We start from the raw sequence: 26,878 nt of genomic DNA, 5'->3' as shown, positions 1-26,878 counted from the left end.
TTTTTAATTCCCCTTTTCTTCTTTTCTGCTTTCTCTTGGATGAATCAAGTATCATTATGATATCATTGTATCTTCTTTTATTAATTTACTAACTATAAATCTTTGGTTGTTATTGTTGTTCAAATGAGATTTAAATAATAAAACATAAATATTTATCTATGTAGCTACTCTTTTCAGTGATTTCCTTTCTTTTGCATATTCATATTTCTATTTATTTTTCTTATGCCTGAAAAATCTGCCTTTAATATTTTTCCTAGCACAATTCTGCTGTAAGTGCTGAATTATTTTAACTCTTTTATGTAAAATAGTCTTTATTTCACCCTCATTATCAAAAGTTGATTTCATGGGAGATAGAATTCTAGCTGGTAGTTTTTTCCTTCAGTCACTTAAAGATGTTGCTTTATTTCCTTTTCACTTAACATTGTTTTAAAAAAATCTGGTATCATCCTAATCTTTATTCCTTTGTATATAACAGGGCTTCTCCCTCACCCTCCTCACCCACCTACCAGCTGATTTTAAGACTTCTTACCTCACTATTTTTGCACAATTTGATAATGGTGTGCCTTGATATAGTTTACACACACCCACACACCCACACACCCACACACACACACAGACACACACACACATACACACACATTGTGCTTAGGGTTCTTTGAAATTCTTGGACCTGTTAATTTATAATTTGAACAAATTTTGGCTATTATTACTTCTAATATTTTTTCTACTTTCCTAGGCCCACTTTAAGGGACTGTAATTATATTAGCCTGCTTATAGTTATCCCACAGCTTGCTGTTGCTCTTATCTTTGTTTTTTTCTGTTTTATTTTGGACAGCTACTATTGTATGCCTTCAAGTTATTAATCTTTTCTTCAATAAGGTCAAATTTATTGTTGTTACATTTAGTATATTTTTAATCTCAGATTCAGTTTATGTTTTATTTTTATATCTTCCTTGTCCCTGCTTTACATTTTTGAATATATGAAACACAGTTATAATATCTGTTTTAATGTTCTTGTCTATAATTCTAACATTCATAACAGTTTTGAGTCATTTTAATCCTACTTATGGATTGTATTTCCTTGCATCTTGGTATGCCTAGTAATTTTAGACTGAATGCCAGACATTGCTAATTTTACATTATTGAGTAGTGGATGGATGCTTTTTGCATTTCTATAAATATTGAGTTTGCCCTGGGACACAAGTTACTTGGAAACCATATACTCTTTTTTGGTCTTGCTCTTAAATTTTTAAAGATAGAACCTATGGCTAATTATCCCCTACTATTGAGCCTTAACGTGGTCTTTCAGGAATCAGAGCTGTCTCCTCAACACAGAGTCTTTGTGCCTGTGGCTGAGTTTCTTCTCCATACTCTATGGCTTAGAAATTTTCTCAAGCCAGTAAACTGGAGCAATTTTACCATTTAGCCTGTTTGTTTACTATCTCATGGATGACTTTTCTTATTTCAAAAGATGGATGCCTACAATCTTGAAAATATTTGTTTAATATCTTTTGTATTTGTATTTGTTGTTGTTATTTGTTTGCTGCTGACAGGAGGGTAACCTCAGTTCCTGTGACTTTATTTTGGCTAGAAGAATATATCAAGTCAGTTTCTTTCTATTGATCATTCTTCTTATTATGGGATCTTTTACTGTTTCTTTGTATGTCTGGTATTTTAAATTTTTCTGTTAGACGTTGTGATTTACTTTGTTAGGTGATAGATATTTTTTGTATTCCTGTAAATGTTCCTGAACTTTGTTCTACAACACAATTAGGTTACTTGGAAATAGTTTATTCATGTCAAGCTTGCTTTTAAACTCTATTAGGTGGAACCAGAGCAAGTTTTGGATTTAATTTTGCCCCACTACTGGGGCAACACATGTCTCACATCTGTAAGTAAATGGCAAGGTTTTTCTTTCTAACTCATGGGAGGGAACACAAGTTATTTCCTTTCATATGTAAGTTCTGGATATCATTCCCTCTAACCTTTAGAGTGATTCTTTCCGCAGTTTGAAGTAATTTTCTCACATACATTTATTTGTCAGTACTCAGTTGAAGATTCTAAATGAACTATTTGCCACAAATCTCCAAAGATGTCTCTTTGAATCTTTCTCTTCTTGTTAACATGCCATGGGGATTTTACCTCCTTTGGTCTCCCAAACACTCAGCTTTGTATAATCATCTCTGGGAAACTCTTGGGAGCTACCTGTGTTCTCCATCTCTGTGGTACAGCCTGACAACTTTCTATGGGCAGTGAACTGTGGCAATGTAGGGATAACTTGGTTTGTTTCCCCTCTCCCAAGAATCACTGCTCTGTACAATATCATGTCCGATGTCAAAAATACCTGCTTTTACTGTTATTTTTTCTCATCGTTTTCAAGAAAAACATTGTTTTCGAATGTTTTTTGTGTTACTTCATTTATGCCAGAAGCAGAAATCATGTTTGTAATTTAAAAATAAATTGGTATATTCCTTAACCCACACCTCAATTTGTGTTTCTGTTTTCAGGATCTAAAGCAGACATATTAATATTCTTATTTGCCCAATTAAAGCCTTCATATTGATTCCTAATAAAGTTATAAAAGCTATCTCTTCAAGCATTTTTAAAATCGCTAGGAAAGGTGAAGGACATAGGAACAAGAATATTGATTTACTAGACTTCTATCTATTAAATAAATTGAAAATCTAATACATATTCAACCTGTTCTATATTCCACAGGTTGATCATGAGGGCAAATGAGAATGCATACAGAAAAACACTGATAATTTATAAGCATTTTACTAATGTTAGTATTTAACATCATCACCCAGACTAATTTAAATTCATTTTTCTCTTTCAATGCTTTGATGTTTTTCAATTCTCTTTATTTTCCTGAAGGTATACCTCTTCTTTGTACTCACTCCATGTTTTCCTTTTCTTTCATATCCGAATGTCACTGAGTTGGTGTTTAAAACTCTGTTGAATATGAATGACAAGGAAAAAGTATATATCAGAACATGAGTCAGGAAGCCTGAGTTCCTGCCTTAACTTTTCCATTTATGGCTAATAGATTTGAGGCAAATTAGTCAATCATGCAGATATTTAGACTTCTCAGCCGTAAAATGAATATAACACCTCTGCTTAACTTAAAGGTGAGGATCAACTATATAAAATAAACATAATATAAATATTTATATATTAATACAAATATTGTGTTCAAATCGGTATTGTAAAAGTTAGTCGACATGCACTATTCTATAATAAATTATACATATAATTGCTCTATAATAATATAACAAACAAATGCCTTTATTAATACTAATAACTGTAAGAAATACTTAAATAATTTTCTATACAGTTTTTAAGTATTTTTCCCAAGAGCATAACTAGTATTTTTTATTCAGAAGAGACAGAAAAAATAGTCTCTGTGCTGTAGACAATAGATAGTTATTACCTTTTTCAGGGTTATGTGGTTGGTAAATAAATGTTAACCATGTATAGCTTCTTGCTCAGAAATATTAATATTAAAATTTGACCTCTCAGTCAGAGATTGTATCTTTTTTTTTTTTTCCAGAATTTTAACATTGGATTCTCTAGCACAGTGCTAGGCCAAGGCAGGCATTTAGTGAATATTTGTCATATTCATGTGGAGAGTATTATGGAGCTCATCTGAAATACCATAACAATTATTTGACTTTGGGTTTAGATTTTTAAATTCTTGAATTGCATTTTCATAAGTTAGTCCCATGCCTGAGAATTCCTCTGATTTTAGAGTTATTACTCATTCCCTTCTTCCTTTCTTTTTTCTGTTTAATGAATCAAAGTCGTGGTGTGACACAATGATTACTGCTGTTTAACTTGGCACAGTCTTCATTTTTTTAAATTGCATTTTAGATTTTGGGGTACATGTAACTTTAAGACCTGGATTTGAGTCTCAGCTTGAACACTTATAAGCCATGTAGCCTGTTGTGAGTCACTAAGCCCCTCTATGTTTTTGTTACCTTCCTTTTAAACAAGCCTTCTTTTTTAAAGCAACTGAGATGAAATAAAAAAGTAATGTGGAAATTTGGTGTAGACTATAAAGCTGAATTAAGCTTTTAGGTTTTTTTGTTTTACCCATTCATTTATTCATTTCATTAAAAATATCTTCTCACTTTCTTTTCCTTGGCCATTTTACCAGAAGTTTGCCTATTTTCTGAATTTTTTTGAAGAACCAACCTTAGCTTTATTCACTTCTCTGCCCTTCTCCTTTATGTTCTGCTTTCTGATGGTTTGTTCTGTTGTTTTTCTCATTTCATAAATTGGACATTTAACCCTCTCATGTTCAAGGTTTTTCCCATTTTTAGTATCTGAGTTTATTTGAATTACCTCCCTTGCTTCACCCCATGAATGAGTACATGCATATATACAAACATGTATATGTACACATTTTTATTGCTTTTCCATGTGTATCTTTACATTATGATGTATTTGACCTGTTAATTATTTTAAAATGTTTTTAAATGTACAAACTTAAGAATTTTATAAATGTATTTCTTTTTCAAAAAAATTGAATTAATATCACTGTTAATAAGACAATTTTATATTTTGTGAATCCAGATAAAATGTGCTGAAGATACATTAAAATATATATGTATCATTTTTCTAATTGGAGAGACAAACAAGTCGACTTACAATTGCAAGACTGTGTCATGAGTGTAAGGTAAGGAAGTAGTAATGGCATTGGGTACTGAGAGGCAAAGAGTAAGAACACTCTGTGAATAGTCAGGAAAGGAGCCCCTGGGAACACACAGTCTAAGCTGAGTCCTTCAAGCAAAGATATACAAGTAAAGAAGAAGGAAAAGATCATCCCACAAAAGGAAGAAGCAATACATGAATGCTTTAGAAGTGGGAAACATTATCAAGTAAATATTTTTGATGGGTGGTATTTGGTATTTCGATATGGATAAACTCATCTCCATGATTCAGCCTGGAAGAGAGTGAATATCATTCATTTTTGGTAGATGGTATTTGGTATTTGGAAAGACTCACCCCCATGGTTCAGTCTGGAAGAGTCTTAAAGCAAGATGATTCTTGAAGTCTGTCTCACTCTGTTACACACATTGTTGAAAGACATCAAAATGTGTGAATTAAAGCACTTGGGAGTAGAAAAGATAAAATCTATACAAGAGAGTCAACTGGGTGATAACAAATGCACTCTGTGAACTCCAACCTGAAAGTTTGTTAACATCAGTTTGTTTTCTACTTTATCTAATGGCAAAGATTCTTCCCTTGACCAAACTTTAATCAGTTTCCTCTGAACCCTCTTTCTGACTAGGCCTTAGCCTTGGCCAATGAGAATTGCAAATTTTAAGCCCAAAAGATGTTGTCTACCTCCTTCTGTACTAAGAGACTTGAATATATGCTAGTACAGTTTCTAATACCTCAAGAACATGTTCCTGATGACCCAGCCCTTGCTTAAGTTCCTGTCTGAGAAGCTCAATGCTACCTAAATAAATTACTGTTTACCTCCCATTTCTTAGAGCATTTACTTTAGAAAACTTGCATTTGTAAATTAGCAAACACAAATGGCCTAACCACAATAACCAATCTCCTCTGCCATGTCCTTTAGTATTTTTCCTTTAGCACATGATATTCTCTGGGTCTGTGCTCCCATCTTGTAACTCCTATTAATTCCCATGTGTTATGGGAGGGACCCTGTGGAAGATGACTGAATCTTGGGGGTGAGTCTTTTCAGTGCTGTCCTTGTGATCATGAATGAGTCTCATGAGATCTGATGGTTGTAGAAGTGGGAGTTTCCTTGCACAAGCTCTCTTGGTCTGCTGCCATCCATGTAAGATGTGACTTACTCCTCCTTGCCTTCCACCATGATTGTAAAGCCTCCCTGGTCATGTGGAACTGTAAGTCCAATAAACCTCTTTCTTTTGTAAATTGCCCATTCTTGGATATGTCTTTATCAGCAGGGTGAAAATAGACTAAATTGGTACCAGGAGTTAGGTGTTGCTGAAAAGATGCCCCAAAATGTGGAAGCAACTTTGGAACTGGGTAACAGGCAGAGGCTGGAATAGTTTGGAAGGCTCAGAAGAAGACAGGAAAATGTGGGAAAGTTTGGAATTCCCTAAAGACTTGTTGAATGGCCTTGACAAAAATCCTGATAGTGATGTGAACAACAAGGTTCAGGCTGAGGTGGTCTCAGAGGGAGATGAGGAACTTGTTGGGAACTGGAGCAAAGATGACTCTTGTTATGTTTTAACAAAGAGGCTGGCAGCATTTTGCCCTGCCCTAGAGATTTGTGGAACTTTGAACTTCAGTGAGATAATATAGGGTATCTGGCAGAAGAAATTTGTAAGCAGCAAAGCATTCAAGAGATAGATAACTTGGGTGCTCTTAAAGGCATTCAGATTTTTAAGGGAAGCAGAACATAAAAGTTTGGAAAATTTGCATCCTGACAATGTGATAAAAAATAAAAATCTATTCTCTGAGGAGAAATTCAAGGCAGCTGCAGAAATTTGTATAAGTAGCAAGGAACCTAATGTTAACCCCCAAGACAGCTTTGTGACAGCCCCTCCTACTACAGGCCCAGAGGTTTAGAAGAAAAAAATGGTCCCCTGGGCCACACTCAAGGCCCCTCTGTTGTGTGCAGTCTAAGGAATTGGTGCCCTTCATCACAGCCACTCCAGCCATGGCTGAAAGGGGCCATGACTTCAGAGGATGGAAGCCTCAAGTCTTGACAGCTTCCATGTGGTGTTGAGCCTGTGAGTGCACAGAAGTCAAGAACCTAGGTTGAGAAACCTCTGCCTAGATTTCAGAAGATGTATAAAAATGGCTGGATGCCCAGGCAGAAGTTTTTTGTGGGGCCAAGGTCCTCATGGAGAACCTCTGTTAGGTCAGTACAGAAGATAAATGTGGATTTGGAATCCCCACACAGAGTCTCACTGGGACACCCCTAGTGGAGCTGTGAGAAAAGAGCCACCATCCTCCAGACCCAAGAATGGTAGATCCACAGATTGCTTGCACCATGTGCCTGGGAAAGCCACAAACACTCAATGCCAGCCTGTGAAGACAGCCAGGAGGGAGTCTGTATCCTTCAAATCCACAAAGGTGAAGCTGCCCAAGATACTGGGAATCCACCTCTTGCATCAGTATTATTACCTGGATATGAGACATGGATTCAAAGGATAATTTTGGAACGTTAAGATTTGACTGCCCTGCTGAATTTTAAACTTGCATGGGATCTGTAGCCCCTTTGTTCTGGCCAGTATTTCCCATTTGGAACAGCTGTATTTACCCAATCCTTGTACCCCCATTGTATCTAGGAAGTAACTAGTTTCCTTGTGATTTTACAGGCTCATAGGTGAAAAGGACTTGCTTTGCCTCAGATGAGATTTGGACTATGGACTTTTGAGTTAATGCTGAAATGAGTTGAAACTCTGAGGCCCTATTGGGAAGGCATGATTGGTTTTAAAATGTGAAGATATGACATTTGTGAGGGGCCAGGGGTAGAATGATGTAGTTTGGCTCTGTGTTCCCACACAAATCTCATCTTGTAGCTTCCATAATTCCTATGTGTTGTGGGAGAGACCTGGTGGGAGATGATGGAATCATGGAGGTGGGTCTTTTCTGTGCTGTTCTTGTGATAGTGAATGAGTCTCAAAAGATCTGATGGTTTTAAAAATGGGAGTTTATCTGCACAAGCTCTCTTTGCCTGCTGCCATCCATGTAAGATGTGGCTTGCTCCTCCTTGCCTTCTGCCATGATTGTGAGGCCTCCCCAGTCGTGTGAGACTATAAATCCAATACACCTCTTGCTTTTGTAAATTGCCCAGTCTAGGGTATGTCTTCATCAGCAGCAAGAAAATGGACTAATACAGAACACCTCAGCATTAAAAAAGCATCTTGCTTTTGGTTGTAGCAGAATTGAGCTTGGATTATACTGGAGTTTCTTTTCTCTGCTTGAATAGCCCAGATAAAGTGAGTCTTGCCACTTTTAATAAATATTCAGCTCAGCTCTGTTTCTCTTTGACACTATTCTGTAGGAATATAATGGTTACTTAAAGAGAAAGGAGTTTATATAAAGCTGTTTTCTCAACTGTATAACTGTTTCTATACATTTCTACACAGTGTACATGTGACTACGTCAATATATATGATGAGTGTATTGATTCCTAGAGCTGCCATCACAAAATACCACAGACTGGGTGACTTAAACAACAGAAATTTATTAATTTTCACATTTCTGGAGGCTAGAGTTTCAAGATCAAAGTGATAGCCAGTTTGGTTTTCTCTGAAGCCTCCCTCTTTGGTTTGCAATGGGCGACTTCCCACTGTGTCCTCATATAGTTTTTCCTGTGTGTGGGTCACGAGTGTCTCTTTTATATGTCCAAATTTCCTCTTCTAATGACATCAGCAAGTTTGGTCTAAGACCTAAACTTATAACCTCATTTTAATTTAACCACCGCTTTAACAGCCTTATCTCCAAATATAGGTACATCCTGAGGTAGTGGGGTTTAAGGCTTCAACATAAACATTTTTGATGGGACACAGTTTATTAACACAGAATATCTGAGATACATTAGTTACAGTTGTAGTTAATGTTGTTACTACAGTGTGTAGTGTTTAAGAGGCTGGGCTCTGGAGTATGAATGTCTTTATTACATTGACTATCATCGTTTGCAAGATCACTGCTAACAAGCTGCATGACCTTGGAAAAGTTATAGAATCTTACCAAGCCTCTATTTCTTTACCTATAAGAATAAAATAATACTTAATCTTTATATTTATTGCTGTACCTAAGTGCATGAAAAGAGTTAGCAAATTTTATGTCTTTATAAATTCTTTTATAAAGGTAGATTATTTTTCCTAAATTTGTTTATAAATCTAACAGTTTTATTCTTGCTTACTGTACACACACACACACACACACACACTCTATACATATAAAATTTGCATTTTTTTCCAAAATTAGGTAGACTCTTAGCTACTTCAGAATTAATTTATTATGATTTATTGAAAGACTATAGCTCCTCAAACCTCTGTTTTCTATTGTTAAGTTAAATCCCAGGAGAGTTTAAAATGTACTAAATTTTTAAGTGACAAACAGTGTGGGGCCATGGGTCAGGGGTTCAAGTAATATCAACTATAGGAAAGAGCTGATTGTTTTAAAAAATAAAATATGGGCTGGGTGTGGTGGCTCATGCCTGTAATCCCAGCACTTTGGGAGGCCAAGGCAGGTGGATCACGAGGTTAAGAGATCAAGACCATCCTGGTCAACATAGTGAAACCACATCTCTACTAAAAAAAAAAAATACAAAAAATTGGCTGGGCATGGTGGCACGTGCCTGTAATCCCAGCTACTCAGGAGGCTGAGGCAGGAGAATTGCCTGAACCCAGGAGGCGGAGGTTGCAGTGAGCCGAGACTGCGCCATTGCACTCCAGCCTGGGTAACAAGAGCGAAACTCTGTCTCAAAAAAATAAATAAATAAATAAATAAATAAATAAATAAATAAATAAAATAAAATAAAATAAAATATAACCCCATATGAAAATATTAATACAGTTAAATATTAGACATTGAAACTCCTGTCTTCTTAATTCTAATCTAATAAAAGCAAGAATTATATCTATAAATAGCAGTATCTACATAGATACTCAGTAAACTAACAATGCCCATCCCATTCTATTCTTAGATAAAATGATATGCTTATCTCTATAGTTCCTTAGTCTTTCCAGACAAACAGAAAGGAATTCCCACAGAGGGAGTGAAGTTAGTTGATTACCAGATAAGAAGATGAGTAAAGGCTGTTTTCCAGCTAGAGTCTTTTACAAAGGAGAACTCAGACATGTTAAATAGATAGGGAAAAACATTAAAATTATAGGAAAGCAAATAAAAAATTTACAAAATAAAAAAGAAATTATTTCATCTTTTAAGATCTACTAGAATATATAAATTTTACTCATGGTACAACATACCTCTTTTTGCTCAAGTGACTCTGTGTGTGTGTGTGTGTGTGTGTGTGTGTATGTGTGTGTGTGTGCGTGTGTGTGTGTGTGTGTGTGCTTGCATAGGGCTGTATCTAGTTTATAGCACTATAATATCTATATTATCCCTGAACTGTAAAAAAGTCTGTGAAATGTCCACAAAGAAACTCAGAGAAATTAAGGGTATAAAAAGTGAGAAAGTATCAAGGCTGAGATGACCATGCCAGCTAGTTTCTACTGCAGGTTTTTTTTGTGACACCAATTTTGTCAGGTAAGGAAAAGATAATAACACCTAATTGGCTGCCTCACAACACTGTATAAACAAATAAAATGAGCTAATGAACGGCAGGTTGTTTTCAAAGCTGTGGAAGGCAATCCAATCATAAAAGACTATAGCCATTTATTAACTATTATCATCATCAAAGATCCCTCTGGAGAGAAAAACAAAAGACTTTAAGAATGATATGGTAACTTTATATTTTGGAAATAACCTTTTTTTGTACTAACATCATTGATCTACAGCAATCTTTGTAATTTTCTCATTTCTTTCCCCTGTGTTAGTATCCTTCAGATTCTGGCCACCTTTATAAATGTGTAAGATTGTAAAGTTTGTAGTTTTTTTAATCTAAATCTACTCCTTTCTAATGAGAGGAAAGGAGTTTCTACGTGTTTGATGAATAATTGAAAGAGTTAAAAACAAGGATGACATTCTGGGTTAGAAGAACACCCTGATAACCTAACTCTGACCCAAACTCGAGTTCTCCAAAACTTCAGTCTCATTCATTTGAATTTAATATCCATAGTAATTTTCAGGAATGAAGCCTGATTAACAGAGCATGTGATGAATCACCTCTGGATTTACAACATTCCTAAAATGAAATGAAGAAAAAGCCCTGAGGAAATGAGCCAGCTGATGGGTACTTCCAGTTTTGGTGGTGCTCACTGAATCTTCTTTTGGAAGATTTCCAAACACTTTCTCTGTTTGGAAAAGATATCAGTTGCAAACTTTTTATTCATCATTTCAGAAAGGACTGCCATCACTGAGGAGCTCTTTTGCAGTAAGAAGGAAACCAACGTCTTCAATGTTTCCTCATAGAGAGATTCCTAAGACAAGCAATCATCTTTTGGTTCTTCTGTTCCACTCTAGCACCATTTCCACTCCTGGGAATATTCTCCATTTGGGCTAGACTAAGGGTCACTAAAGCATAATACACAATCATTGATTCTATTTTAAGGCATCAAACTTTTTTACCATCAATAACAGAAAATATGGTTAGGACACATTTCATATGGTCTGACAGGGCAGATGAAAGATAAAAAATTAGTATGGATATGCTAATATTTAGAAGGCACTTTTAGAGACACACAAGAAATCAATGCTGACTGAAACCAAGCAATGTAAGTTTTAACAGGTAATGTTTTGATTTGTTTTGACATTACGGCTTAAAATGCAATTAAAAGGGAAAAAGAGAACATATATGTTTATACTTTAATTTTACCTCAAAATGTATTGAGGGAGTTATTCTATGCTGAGTGAATGTGAATGTATTGGTGAAATTCACAATCAAGAGATGTTGACTTTTCTTGGTATCTTAGAAATTATTTAGTACAACCACATTATTACAATGTTGTAAAAATGCAAGACCAATTATCATTAACTATCAAGCTTATCACATATACCTGATATTTGTTCTAAGCACCTCTCTTCTCTTTCCCAAACACACACACACACACACACACACACACACACACACACACACAGATTATATGTGTATATATATATATATATATATATATATATATATATATATGTATATGATTTGTCTCTAAACCTCATAATGCTAGTACAATGTGGGTGTTATTATTTTTATTTTATGTATTAGGAAACTGAGGCTTAGAAAAAATAAGTGACTTGCCCAAGGCAACATGGCTAACAACTCCAGATTTGGACCCAGATCTACCTTGTTCCAAAGCTGGGTTCATTTCTAGCCCTACATAATTGAAAAGATCATATAGAATAGAAACAGATTTCTAAACCCTGTCTCATTTCTCTTGAAGCTGTGATGGAATTTGATTTTCTAACCTGTAACAGTAATGCAAGTTGAACCTGCTCTCTGTGGTCACTAATTTTACTATTCCATTGGGAAGGAGCAAAGCTACAATAATAGTGCAGACCATGATTATATATATATATATATATATATATATATATATATATATATATATATATATATATATTAGACAGGGTCTTGCTTTGTCGCCAGCCTGAAGTGCAGTGGCTCTATCTTGGCTCACTGCAATCTCTGCCTTCTGAGTTCAAGTGATTCCCCAGCCTTAGCCTCCCGCGTAGCTGGGATCATAGGCAAGCACCACCATGCCCAGCTAATTTTTTTGTGTTTTTGCGTTTTGTGTTTCACCATGTTGGCCAGGACGGTCTCGATCTCCTGACCTCATGATCCAGCCACCTCATCCTCTCAAAGTGCTGAGATTACAGACATGAGTCACTGTACCCAGCTCAATGATTATATTTTTATAGGAAATAAATTATCTCATGAGAAAAAAAAAGGACATATTATCTCACTTAGATAAATCTCAGAATATTGGCGTAGTCCCAAAGTTGACTAACCTTGATCAGTTTTTTGGAACCATCATAAAAAGGCCTTTGGTTGCTTAAAGTCTCAAACATTCCTTCTATGGATGTGAAGACCCTGAGAAGTACTGGAATGAAACAATTTGGCTCTGGTTTCAGTCATCTTCACATGTTTCTTCAGGTGCTTCCTTAGGCTATTAGGGCAAAATAAGCTGGTAGAAAAAAAGGTATTACTTGTAGGATGAAAGAAGAAACTAAGGAGAAGAAACTTTGTTCAGAAAATGTTACATTTACATATTTATAAATTTTACAGCTTGTTTCTTCTTTACTTTTTAGGAGACTAAATAATGGGATGATACAGGAAGAAATCTAATTTAGGGAGAACTGATGGAGCCAAAATTTTCAAACAGTAATGTGGGTAAGCATGGGCTATGGAAAGTTAAACCGAGTCTCCAATGTTTGTGATTATGATGCTTGACTAGAATATAAAGTAAGGCTTCAAGATATAAAATATCCTTCAGATGGAGAATTTTAAAAAGCAGTTACATACAAGCTTTATTTTTCCCAAGTTTCTGCCTTTTTTAATGTATAAGGGTGAAGCAGTATACAGAGAGGAAAGAATGCTATATATGTGGTCTGCTTACAAGTGCTGGATGCCTCCTCTGCCTGTTCCATCTAAACTGTCTGCTTATGAGAAAGACATTGCTCCTCTGAGACATTGCTCCATATATTCAACATGAGAATTTTGCTATGTTATATTTTAGAGTCGTTCAGCTCTAACATATATATGAGTCTGTGACACTGAACTCAGAGACTTCAGAACATCTACAAATGAAAGCAGCAGGAACCTGGGTTTCTCGAGATGTGGGAATCTTTAAATCTATACCTGACTGGTAGGACAACCAATCTGTCTTTCTTTCCTCTCTCCTCCCACTTATGAAGGGATCCTAAAAAACGGAAGCTAGCTGGGTGCAGTGACTCACGCCTGCAATCTCAGCACTTTGGGAGCCTGAGGTGGGGGGATCACTTTAAGGTCAGGAGTTCGAGACCAGCCTGTCCAACACGGTGAAACCCCGTCTCCACTAAAATTACAAAAATTAGCCAGGCGTGGCAGTGGGTGCCTGTAATCCCAGCTACTTGGGAGGCTGAGGCTGGAGAAATGCTTGAAGCCAGGAGACAGGGGTTGCAATGAGCCACGGTTGCCACACAGTGAGACTCCATCTAAAAAAAAAAAAAAAAAAAAAAAAGAATAAAGGAAGTTAAAGTGGTGTGGTATGTACATCCTGTGACCTTGAACAACTGGTTTTATGTGGGTGTCACCAGGGCTTGAGTATTTATACAAGTAAATTTCATCTGGCCGAGTTCAGTCACATTGCACCTGCTGAGCAATGCACGGAGTGGACCTGTAGGCAACTTGCATCATCTTCAACATGAAGACAGTCACAGTGTCCGTGCTTCTGCCCTTGGCTCTTTGCCTTATACAAGGTGAGCAATTTGTGTATAATCTAAGCCTCTTGCCATATGGCTCAAAGCCCTGGGGAAGGGACTTCTCTACCCCTACTCCTGCCAAAAACTGTTTACGTAGGTATGTATAATTCTGAACTATCTTGCCAGACACAGAGTTTTGAAGATTTATATATGTGCCTTTATAATTATGTTGTTATCTTTAGAAATGGCAAGTAGTTTGAGATCTGCATTTTTATCCACAAGAAATTCTTTCATTAATTCTTTATTAGTTCTGAAAACTGAATAGATTCTTCTTCATTTTCCTCTTACCAGATGTATCAATTCATAGTGCATGTACATATATATGTAATAGACATTTAAAACTTACTTGTAAATAACATATTTTAATACTGTAGGTATAAATGAAATATTTTTAAAATTTTAATCATCTGTTTTTATTTTAAAGCAATAATGTCTAGCTTATTTTAGTCTTGTGTTTTCAAATGCTAAATCAATTGAAAGTATTTCTCTCAAAGAGTAAGGGACTTTTGTGGGAGCTGGAAGGTAGATTTTTACATTTGCTATTTAACCCTAAGAGAACACAAATTGCCTAGACTTAGGTTGCTCTGGAAGATTTAAATTTTAAAAAAGAGAACCTCAGAGATAGTCTGAGATCATATACAAATAATGCCCACTTTCCTAAAATAGGTGTGTAGGTACCTATAAGGAGGCAGAACTGCCAGGTTCAGAAAATTAAATTTTAGATATTCTATAAATATAATGCTATATTATAGGTTCAGGTGAATGTTATATTGTAGTTTTCAAGTGAAACTATAATATTATCTCAAAAATTATGTTATAATTATTAATTAATTTCAAAAATTAAATGATTATAATTTAGTTTCAGAAATGTAATTTGAAAAATCAAAAATTAAATAATATAATTTCAAATTATGTTATAATTGGTATAGTATTTTGCATGTACGTTATATTATAATTTTAAAAGGGAGGCTGCCATTTATTACTCCAATGGGACCTTTTGAAGATGAGCTATTTTGATGGGGTTAGAATTCAAGTGAATATTATTTTCTAAGGTAACTGGAATTTTCTATGTGGTTAGACCTTTGTAAGTGTATATACTGATCTCCTGGTACAGTAATCTTCTTTTATTTACCATAGTAAATCTTAATGTGTTCAAAAACAATTTGTGGTTTTACAACATATTGTCATTAAAGCAGTCAAGACACTGCATTAAATGAAGTATTTGTTTTATTTATTAAATATTTTACATTTCCTTAACTTTGGTTTTTACGTTTTCATCCCAGATGCTGCCACTGAGAATGAAGATCAGGTTAGTCCTGCTTTTTCTGTTCATTGAATTCATTCCAAGATTCCTAAAGAAAAATAATTTGTGGCCAACACCTTCATGTTAATAATACAAACATATTATACTGGTAGGTACTAATAGCTTTTGTTAAAAACACAGACAAGTTTTTATCAATCAAGACATGAATCTCTCTCTCTCTCTCTCTCTCTCTCTCTCTCTGTTTCTCTCTCTCTCTCTCTCTCTCTCACACACACACACACACACACAATGTATTAATAATGATGAATGTCTGCAAGAGGCAACTTACCATGTTAAAGAAGTACTTTAAAATTTCATAAACAAAAAATAAATCAACTGGCAAACTACTATTGTTCCATTTAACATCTGAACAAACCATAATGCAACACATGGGAAGCTAAAATAAATAGTCTAATAATTGTTATGCAAAAGAGTGTGGTCTGTATCTTTTATATAGTCAGCATATATAGTTCATCTAATACATATTTATTGAGCATCTATTAGATGTCAGACCCTGTTTAAGATGCTGGAGATATTTTTAAGCAAACAAAATAGATGAAATTCCTGCCCTGAAACTTACGTTTTATAATAAGTAGCTTAGCAAAACCTATGGTACATTAAATAATGATAAATGCTAGGAGAAAAATAATCAGGAGGCAGAATAGGATTCCTGAGAATGGAGGTGGTATCCATGCTCATAAGGATAATCAGGGAAGTTTTCTCTGGAGAGACATTATTAGAATAGGGATCTGAAGGTCATTAAGGGGAACAAACCGTGAAGGTCTTTGCAGTTTACAGCAGACCAGAGAGAAGCACCTTTGAGCACAGAGGCAAGAAAGTGCTTTACCAACTCTGAAAACTCTTTTGTTTGATAAATTAAAAATTCATTTTCTAATAGAAGTTACATTTTTGATCTATTTGAAAGATAAGATGACCAATTACTTTCTCACACACATATTTTATATATTTATATATACATACACTGCTATACATGCTATTAATTCAGCACTTAAACCACAAGTTTAAATGTTTTGCTGAATATGTGGCAAAATTTGCTGTATCTCTGGCCATGAACATTAAAGAAGTATAAAGGTGAAACCGTTTTTCCTTACAATGAAACTCTGAGAACCATGGTTAAAATACTCTTGTTGTATTTTGCTTCAATATATATATATTTTTTTTTTGAGACGGAGTTTCGCTCTTGTTACCCAGGCTGGAGTGCAATGGCAAGATCTCGGCTCACTGCAACCTCCGCCTCCTGGGTTCAGGCAATTCTCCTGCCTCAGCCTCCCGAATACCTGGGACTACAGGCGAGCGCCACCATGCCCAGCTAATTTTTGTATTTTTAGTAGAGATGGGGTTTCACTATGTTGACCAGGATGGTCTCCATCTCTTGACCTCGTGATCCACCCGCCTCGGCCTCCCAAAGTGCTGGGATTATCGGCGTGAGCCACTGCGCCCGACCACTTCAATAATTTTTTTAAAGAAACTTCTTACATGAGTAGTCTAGAGAATTTTATCATGTTCTCTACTATTTCATCTAAGTTTGCTGATTAGGGAGAGGTCCAGAAAGTTTGGTAGAGTAAAAAAAGGCTGGACTTTTGGGAGGAAGAGAGCATGCTCACTTAAATGTTTTATACTGGAAAAAAGAAGGATATTATGTATAAATCTCACTGCAAAAAGTCATTTTCTTTTTTCAGGGTTCATGGTGATGGCTGGTAATTTATGGCAGATATTGTGAATTTTACACTGATATTTTTATAGCATTAACCTTTATTTCACTGAAAAATATTTAAAAAACAAATTCAGTGACTTCTTATATTGGTATTAAAGTCAAGAAGTACACAAAGAAGGAATTATTTAGTTGGAAACCTTTGTGTTCTTCTTTTTTGATACTGTGTCAGAAATGAAAACTATTGATGTAGTCTTTTTTATGATGCTGCAATTTTTGTTATTTTCCAAGTTTAGTAGCTCGGGTTCCTTTTAGCACCATAAAACCATGTTAAATGTCATAAACATGCACCTAAAGCACAGGGGAAAGCACTACAGTAATCTTCAAGGATTTTAAGTATGCTTAAATGTGTCATCACCAAAGAGTCATTCTGCAGGCAAAAGCAAACTGGTCAGTGTTTTATCACTGAGCTAGGGCAATGCCAGCCAGCAATGGAGGGTCTTATAATATCTGGAGATGGACCACAGATTAGACCTCCGCCAGTGAGGGAAACGGGGAGAACTCGGCTTCAGTTTTCCTGGAACATGATGAGAAAAAGAGAATAACAGGCACAGTGACAAAACAAACAAAACAAGCCAGGGACTGGAAGTTAGACTGCAAGTTAACAGTTGCTGAAAAGTCATCTGCTCAACTCAGGATGACATTTGGTCATATGCTTCTGTTTCAACCCTCTCTATAGGGTAATTGAAAGGGTATTCCATTTTGCTAGGAGAAAAACTCAACTGTGTCTTTCCATTTTTATGATGTTTTTCTGTTTCCTAAGAGAATATATCAGATAATTTCATAACTCGGAAAAATAGCATTGAATCTCATCTTAACTGATTAATCACAAGTTTCCTAACCTGTTATTTGGGCCTCTGATGCTCGGTTTGTAAGAGAGAGAGTCTTTCTAGGAATTAAGCTCTTATCTAATAGTGACATTGGAGAAGTCCAATTTAGGGATTATTCTGATTGATGCAATTCTTCTAATTTTTCTTTTATAAGTAGAGACAAGGTCTTATTATATCACCCAGGAGAATCTTGTACTTCTGGCAATCCTCCTGCCTTGGCATCCAAAAGTGCTGAGATTACAGGCATGAGCCATTGCACCTGGCCTGATGCTACTCTTTTATGATAAACACTCAAAATTATTTAGAGCTTTATTCCAGGATTATCATGAGTCTTTCTTCTGTACACTTTCTATAAGACTTCCTTCATAAGGGATATATTTTTATTACAAAGACATCAGGCCCTTCTCTGATTCTATTATACGGATTTTAGGATCAATTATACTCAGCAAGGTAAGCATGACTTACAAAGTTGGCATTTGATACTGTGACGTCAGAGATCAGATAGATCTGAAGATGCTCAGTTATTAATTTGTGTCCTGAAATTACTATTGTGCTACTCCAATGGAGTCACTGTGTAGTGATAATAATCTTAGAGCTGTTTTAGCAGGCGGTTCCTGGTAAAATTTCCCAGGGCTAGTCTGTGATATTATTTAGTTATTCTTCTTCACCATTAATTATTTTGTAATGCTACCAACTGTCTACCATTTTTAAGAGACTAGATTAGGTACATTATTATCCATCCAGGTAAGTATACTCCTGTTCTACTTAATGCTGTATCTATGGTATCTAGCAAAGTATAGTAATATAATAATAAGTGATTGTTGACTCATTGAATGATGATAATAAAGATACAGGAGGCTAACAGAGTTCAAGACTGAACTGGGCAATGTAGTGAGACCCTGACTCTCCAACAAAAGAAAGAAAAGAAAAGAAAAAACAAGTACAAAACACCCCAGATACAGACATAGGTGCCTAAATAGAATCCTTTAGTAAATTTTTTGGAAGAGGATGTGTTTGTCAGAGTCAAAGCAAAACTTTGTTTCCTGATACAAGAAGCAGATTTTTTCTTTTTTTGAAAAATCAAAACAAAATCAGCAAAGATCCCCTTAGATTCCAAAGGCTTAATCTAAAGACCTAGTGGATTTTCACTGGGTGCAGTGGCTCATACTTGTAATTCCAGCACTTTGGGGAGCTGAGGAAAGTGGATCACTTAAGGTAAGGAGTTTGAGACCAGCCTGGCCAATATGATGAAACCCTGTCTCTACTAAAAATGCAAAAATTAGCCAGGTATGGTAGCATGCACCTGTAGTCCCAGTTACTCAGGAGGCTCAGGCAGGAGAATCTCTTGAACCTGGGAGGCAGAGGTTGCAGTGAGCTGAGATCACACCACTGTACTCCAGCCTGGGTGATACAGCAAGACTCCATCTATAAAATAAATAAATAAATAAATAAATAAATAAATAGTGAATTTTCTAACTTAAAAAGGAACATAACATTTTAAAGTAGTACTTTACTAGGTAGCTCAAGTGTATCATATTTTAAGCTCCTAAAAAAGAACGAGTGATGTATAGCAGGACTTTAATAAAATGCATTGAATGAATGAAAAGAAAGTATTCTCACTTTTGGAGGTCATTCTACTTTCTTTTCCCCCACCAATTCTATTATTCAAAACGTTTTCACTCTCCTCTTTAAACTTTGCATAATGCAGTTATTGATATTTGCAAAACCAAATGCCCAAAACAAATATAGCAGGATTTCAAGGATGTCTCACAGAATAGTAAAATAATAGTTCCAAAGGATACGCCAAAAAAAAAAAAAAAAGAAAAAAGAAAAAAAGAAAAAAAAAAGAAAGAAAAAAAAAGAAAGAAAAAAGCAGGGGAGGCTTATGCAACTATTGGAAGTATGGGTACTTTTTTAAAATATATAACACAAATTTGAAAATGCAAAACGCTTAGGCCTCTCCCAGAACTTTGGAAGGGATGTGACAGTCCACAGCCCCGAATCTTAAGCTTTATTAGCTTTAAGGTAAGTCTGCCTGTGCTTCTAAGTCAAATGATGTATCAAGGGACATCATGTCCTTTTCAGAAAATAAGCCAGCCTAGGAAATTGTTTTCCAAATATATATAACCAAGAAATCATTTTTTCACTTAACACTGTTAAAATTTTTAGGAGCCAATATGTTGCAGTACACCATGGGGAAATGCAAGCAGACACTTAATAGTGTTCAATGCTCAAACACCTTGCCTCAGTCCTTCAGCAATATTTTCATATTTCTTTCATAGCAATTACTATTGGCCTACTGTGTGCTAGGTATTTTAGATGTGTCATCTTAGCATATTCCAGTAATAATAATGACAATCGTCACCAACATCAAAATAATAATAATAATAAAGGAAGAAGAAGAAGGAAGGAGGATAATTTATTAATTGAATATTTACTATGTGTTAGGCACTGTCTGAGGGCTTTACATACCTATAATCTTCATAAAACCTTTGAATTGTATGTATATATATGTAGATATACATATATCTACATATATATGTCAAACCAAACCTTTGTTTTGATGTAGTTTCAGCTAACACAACTTTTTTTGGCTTTATCTTAGGAAATATGCAATGGGCTTCAGGCATTCATGAAAGAGGGAAAACTGTTCTGTCCCCAGGATAAGAAATTTTTTCTGAGTCTTGAAGGAATAAAGCTCATCAATAAATGTGCCACATGCAAAATGATACTGTGAGTAAAGATTTCTTTCTTTCTTTCCAATGTTTGAGTGAACAGCTAGCCTCTGAACTGGTAAACGTATTCTGTTTCTTTTCTTTCAAGTGCATTTTTCTAAACCAAAATGGTTAAATAAAAGTGCTTAGCAGATCACTCTGACATCTTCCATCAGGTAAAGTTGGATAATTGCCACTCACCTAGAAAGATTTTAATAATCATTCAAACAAGATTCCAAAAGCAGCAGAGGACCTGGTATCAGTATCTTTTGTAGCACTCTATTGTCTTTTGAGGGTGTAGTTCCACTTTGAACTTCCTGGTTTTGGAAAAAGATGAATTTGAAAAAGAAAGTCAGATTCCTTGGGCCTGTTAAGACCTGATTCTGCTGCAGCCTAGGGGCTGAGAAGATCAGCTTAAGCATGATGCCAGAATCTCCTTGTGGCAGCCAACCGGCTGAGGACTTAAGCAAGGTATACCCTGATTCTGTGAGCTGCCAGTGTCTTTAGACACCTAGTGTTACTCCAGGATGAGATGAACTGAAGGGTAGATTATAGTTTCCAACTCCTTGCAACTCAGAAAGGATTTGTATCCTGGAAGTTTACCAATCTCTATCCAATGCTTCTTAACTTGGTTCCCTTCTCTCCCTTGTCGCTGCAAAGGTAAAAGAAGGCTTGAGTTATCAAGTGCAAATCCTCCAACCAGTGTCCTAATTTGTTTTTGAAAAGGAAGGTTAGCTTCAATTTTTGACCAATGTCAAAACTTCAACCGTGGTAGCAAGCCAATACTGAGCTTACTTACTTTTAGGATAATTATGTTATGACTGGCTTTTTAAATGTCAGTTTGGTATATGTTATGGGATTTAATTTGGGGATTGACATAATCGATCATATTGGGATAATGAAGCTCAGGTCATTTGATCATGCACTGCTTCTAGTGAAGAGACTGTGAGAAGATAAAGAGGTCAGGACAAGATTTAATAGAGGATGGGAGGCCCAGGGTAGATTGAATAATTCTTTCTTCTTTTGAAAGCTGAATGTAAACCAGCAAGGGTATTATTTACTATAAAATTTTCTTCTTGTTTTTTCAGATGTTTTAATATAAGACTGAAAGTATGAATATAACAAATGTACTGAAAAATAATGCAAAACAAAGATAAAATGCCTTAAGTGTCTGAAGACAGTTTATCATTTTGAAGCCCCTCATTCAATTATTATTTTTATTACTTGTGTAAATTATGTTGGAATAGAATTGGTATCTTTGCTTGGAAAGAAGGAGGCTGTGCAAGGCATAGAAGCTGTCCTTAGATCGCTAAAGTACTGCCTTATGGAAGAGAAAATTGATTGGCTCTGTGGGTCCCTAGATGTTGGAATTAGAACCAGTATAAGCAGTTTCAATGTGAATATTGTCTTTCAAAAACTGCATTTAAAGAATAGTGCAGATAGCTTTGAGAGTTGATGACTACCTGGCTGTTGGAAGTAGTCCAGGAAGGTAGTCTGTTATGCAGTTAAAGGTAGAGATTCTTGCCTGCAATAATACCGTGTTCCTTTGGGAGGCCGAGGTGGGAGGATCACAAGGTCTAGAGATGGAGACCATTCTGGCTAACATGGTGAAACCCCGTCTCTACTAAAAATACAAAAATTAGCTCAGTGTGGTGATGTGTGCCTGTAGTCCCAGCTACGGGGAAGGCTGAGGCAAGAGAATCGCTTGAACCCAGGAGGCAGAGGTTGAAGTGAGCTGAGATCGCGTCACTGCACTCCAGCCTTGTGACAGAGCGAGACTCTGTCTCAAATAACCATAATAATGATACGATGTTCAAGATATTTTTCAATGTTCAGGGGAGATCTTAGGTATTGTGCCCATTTCTGAACATACCTCCAATTTTGACAATGCCAGACTAGGCCGAGGAGTAGTAAAATTAAGTTTACCATGTATGCTGCTATTTCTAAAAGTTGAGCAAACAACAATGTTTAAACTATGCTATTCTTTGTCCTCTTCCAGGGAAAAACAAGCAAAATCACAGAAAAGAGCCAGGGATTTAGCAAGAGCTACCAAGGCTACTGCCCCAACAGAGGTAAGACTATTTGGAGCCAACCTGTCATGTTTACTTTTGAGAGGAGGTTCGACTCTACTTAGAGCTCTCTGTTTATTCCTTAATTACTAGGTCATACCTGTTTTAAAGCCAACTACTTAGAAGGGAGGGAACATGGGTTAGTCCAGGGGTGGGCTAAGTATCTGGTACATCTTGTCCATAAGCCCAACCCATGACCCAACTTTGAAAACATCTGAGGCACTGACAGAAACTAAGAGGTGGAGTGAGCCAGTGTGACGTCTGCCTTCCAAGGCCATCATTTCTCATTCCTCTTGTCCTGTCTTAGCCCAAAGAAGAGCTTTCCTGGAACTGTAAAACTAAGTTCAAATCTTAGAATTCTTATTGCCTTTGTAACTTGGAAAATGTATGTATCTCTGGATCTAAATTTTTTCATCTATAAAATGAGTTTTAGACCAAAGAGAAACTAAGTTTTAAAAGCCAGTCTCAGGGTTGAACATGTTCTAGCAGGCATTTGGCTCATTGTATTTCCTTTTTCTTTTCCTCTTTTGCTTTTTACTATATATGTTGTAGTACCTGGAGGGTACTCCTAATTCAACTAGAGTTGCTTGTTTATATCTATTCTGCAGCTGGGGACTCAGGCTAATTTTTTGTTTAAGAAAAAGGTTCTTCGATTTAAAAAAAAAAAAGGTAATAAAACATCAAGAAGTAAAATAAAAGGAAAGAAACTGCAAATTGAGCCTAGTATACAAACCATTTCACTTTACACTTTTTTAAATTTATAAAATATTTTTTAAATTTATACAAAAAATAGAAAAATAAAATTAAAAAATAAAAACTTAGGACCCAGATTGGTGGAAATATCTAGCCTACAATATCTCACAAAGAGGTTATTGACGAAGGTGGGACCACCACCAGCTATTCTGACCACCACTCACATCACTCCAGGCCTCCTAGGCAGTTTCTTCTCTACTTTCCTCTTTCTTTTCCTTCTCTGCTGGTTCCAACACATAATTAAAATAATCAGTCTGGGTTAGCACACCTTAATTACTTATAGCATCCATGGTCTAACCACGCTGTCATCTTCCTTGGCATTGTTAGCCAAGAACGTCTGAAAACCTCAGCCTCCGTAGTAAACATAGTCTACTAAATTCTTTGCCTGGGCTCAACCAGTCTCACTTTTAAAACAATAACAGACACCACAAAATTGATGAATAATTGCAAATTCTTTATCTGCTGCAAAAGAGAGCTACTTTAATATTCTGCAAAATCTGTGGAGGCCAGAAAGGTTTAGTGGCAACTTTGAATGTGCCTTATTTGTCACATTCAGAGAGTGGCTCACTGTGTACCATCCATTCTCCTTTTCCTCCTCTCTCTTCTTCGTAAAAAAATGATATATCTATGATGTTTAAAAATACACCATAAGAGAAAATAACAAGAAAAGCAAAATACATACAAAAATACTGATTTTAACAAATCTGCTACCTAAAAAATAGAGCTAGTTAGATGTTTCCATATATACACAAATTTATTGAATTTTAATCAAGTTTGAGTTTCAAAAAATAAAATCACAGCTTTTATTTGTTCGTTTAGTTTTGTTTTGAGAAGGAGTTTCGCTCTTGTTGCCCAGTCTGGAGTGCAATGGTGCGATCTCAGCTCACTGCAGCCTCTGCCTTCCAGGTTCAAGCAATTCTCCTGCCTCAGCCTCCCGAGTAGGTGGCATTATAGGCATGTGCCACCATGCCTGGCTAATTTTGTATTTTTAGTTGAGATGGAATTTCTCCATGTTGGTCAGGTTGGTTTGGAACTCCTGACCTCAGATGATCTGCCCACCTCAGCCCCACAAAGTGCTAGGATTACAGGTATGATCCACTGCACTGGGCCAAAATTACAGTTTTTAGATATAAAATTACTTTCTGTTAATATTTTATACCTGAGCGACCAAAAAAACTGTAAGAAAAAAAAAAAACTCTCTAGATAAAACTCTGATAGTGACATGGTTCACTACTTAGGAAACTAATTACATAAATAAGTAGTAACTTAAATTAAGTAAGTTAAGACAGTTAATATTTGGCTGTGTGCCTTTCAAATAAGTTCTGTCTAAATGTTTACTTGTCTCTGTATTTAAAAGGATTCATGCAATTAGAACATGTGTTTGTTGTTGCTGTTGTCTCTCTCCGCTATAAAACAGAACAATGTACTCGTTTTCTTCTTAGATTCCTCCTATCAAAAATCAACCCTGCTACTCACTCTAAGAATAAGGTGCTCTGCATTTCAGGGAATCTCCTCCTACAGACATCTTCTCACTCTGTCTTTCATTATAATTTTCTTTTCGTTAGTACATCATCCTTTCACTTCCCAACTCTGGTATTTGCGCCATCAACAAGTCTTGTTGGTACTGCCTCCAAAGTCCGACTCCTTTGCTCCATTCTCATCTCTACCGTCTCAGTCCAGTCATCCATTATTTCTGATTTCTGACGTTTTTGGTACATGTGAAGACTTTTCTTTTAATTGATGAATTCATTCATTCCATGTTTCTCATAATTTAGGTTGCTAACATTATACAATATTTTCACACGAGTGTAAGTGCGTGTTTCTGAGGTCCCTCTTCTTTCAGATTCATTTATTGCTTTAATAACTACTATAGTAAGTCCTCCGACTTAGTTCATGTTGTTAAAAGTTGATGGACCTATGCAGAGATATATGGTTTTCATATATATGTCAGAGATAAAAATAATTGAATTTATAAAAATTTCATCTTGAATTTGGTAACCCAATGTATTTAGGGATACAAAGAATTTATAAATTAATTTGGGTGAAACTGACCTTTTACAATATTAATTTTCTCCCCTCAAGAGCACCGAATAGTTTATGATTAATTAATACAATTTCGATCCACTTTATAAAATGTATAAAATAGTCACGGATTTTTATAATTTTTGTTAATACTTTTAAAATGTGTAAATTTATTACTATTTTGAAGAGATTTGGTTTTTTATTGCATTTTATCTGTTTCTTATTGATACAAACAAATTCTATTGATTTCTTCAGGTTAATCTTATGTCAGGCAACTTTTGTTTTTGCTCTTGGTAGTTGATCATATTATCTACATATAACAAAAGTTTTATAATATTCTTTTCCATCTTAGCACATCTTTCTTTCTTTCTTTTCTTATATAATTGGTAAAGGATCCAGAGTTCAATGGTTAAACACTAGTAATGATAATGAACATCAAATATCCCTTTGTTTCTTCATACTAAAGGGACTACCTCTAAAGTTTCTCCATTAAGTGTGATATTCATCATAGGGGTTTTTATCTATACACTTTAGCAAGTTTTGAAAATCTCTATTTTTAATTTTCTGAATATGTGTTTCTTGTTATTAAATGTCTTTTTTGCAATAATTTAAATAATTTTGTTTAATTTATTAATGTAAATACATTTCTGAATATATTACATAATGTTAAGCTATTCTTGTTTTTCTAGAGTAAATCATACTTTATATTTTAAATAAATTGGATAGTAATATTTTATTTAAAAATTTTGCAGTTACATCCTTAAGTAAAATGAATCTACACATTCTCCCTTAAATTATTCTTATCTGGCTTGGGAATCTACATAAAATTCTCCTAAGGTGTGACACTTCAGCCTATGACTTAATGAGGTCGTTGGCAGATCCTCTCCTCAAAAAGCAACTATAAAGCTAGACAAAATTGATGAAGAAAACCATTTTAGCAATCTGAAAATTGATCAGCAGTCTATGCCTATCTGAGAAGCATTTATCTTGAAAAAATCCTGACTTTAGGAATGAAAAGAGAGGTCTGTGATATTCTTGCTCAGGGATACTCCCATTTCAAACCTTGGCTTGGTTGGCATGGAGGTTTTATACAGGACAGAGTACAAATGTCAGTAACTGCATTGCCATTGTTGAAGAAGGCCAACCTTTTTGGAGTAATGAGCAAAAGCCATACTCAGAGGTGTTTTCAGTGTAAGTGATAATCTTCACCAAGGGTAAGGAAAATGGCCTGAGGTTGCAGTCATAATTGAAGCAAGTATATTCCTGGCTGAGACTTCACACAGGCGTGAAAGAACCCAAAGAGGACCAAGATATTCCCAAACTCTCAATTGACCATAAAATTGTGCATATTCACTTAATAAACACAAAATATCTCAGTGAGAAGCAAATGCTGGGGTAGATGTAAAAGTGGCCTAAACTTT

At 35.5% G+C, this 26,878-nt stretch overlaps 1 protein-coding gene across 2 annotated transcripts in view; it reads left to right on the top strand.

The window, feature by feature from the left end:
* Positions 1 to 13,911: 13,911 nt before the first annotated feature.
* The window catches only part of SPINK5 (serine peptidase inhibitor Kazal type 5), a 74,867-nt gene continuing 61,900 nt past the window's right edge, over positions 13,912 to 26,878 (top strand). For both annotated transcript variants that reach the window (XM_003933987.4, XM_003933988.4), the window contains exons 1-4: positions 13,912 to 14,031; positions 15,318 to 15,343; positions 20,505 to 20,632; positions 22,613 to 22,685. In XM_003933987.4, coding sequence (XP_003934036.2) covers positions 13,977 to 14,031; positions 15,318 to 15,343; positions 20,505 to 20,632; positions 22,613 to 22,685 — 282 coding nt within the window. In that variant the 5' untranslated portion in view covers positions 13,912 to 13,976. The remainder of the gene's footprint in view (positions 14,032 to 15,317; positions 15,344 to 20,504; positions 20,633 to 22,612; positions 22,686 to 26,878) is intronic.

The sequence above is a fragment of the Saimiri boliviensis genome, chromosome 1 (assembly GCF_048565385.1).
Source record: "Saimiri boliviensis isolate mSaiBol1 chromosome 1, mSaiBol1.pri, whole genome shotgun sequence".
Taxonomy (NCBI): Eukaryota; Metazoa; Chordata; class Mammalia; order Primates; family Cebidae; genus Saimiri; species Saimiri boliviensis.
Note: the sequence above shows the minus strand (reverse complement) of the source record. Positions and strands in the feature narration are given on the sequence as shown.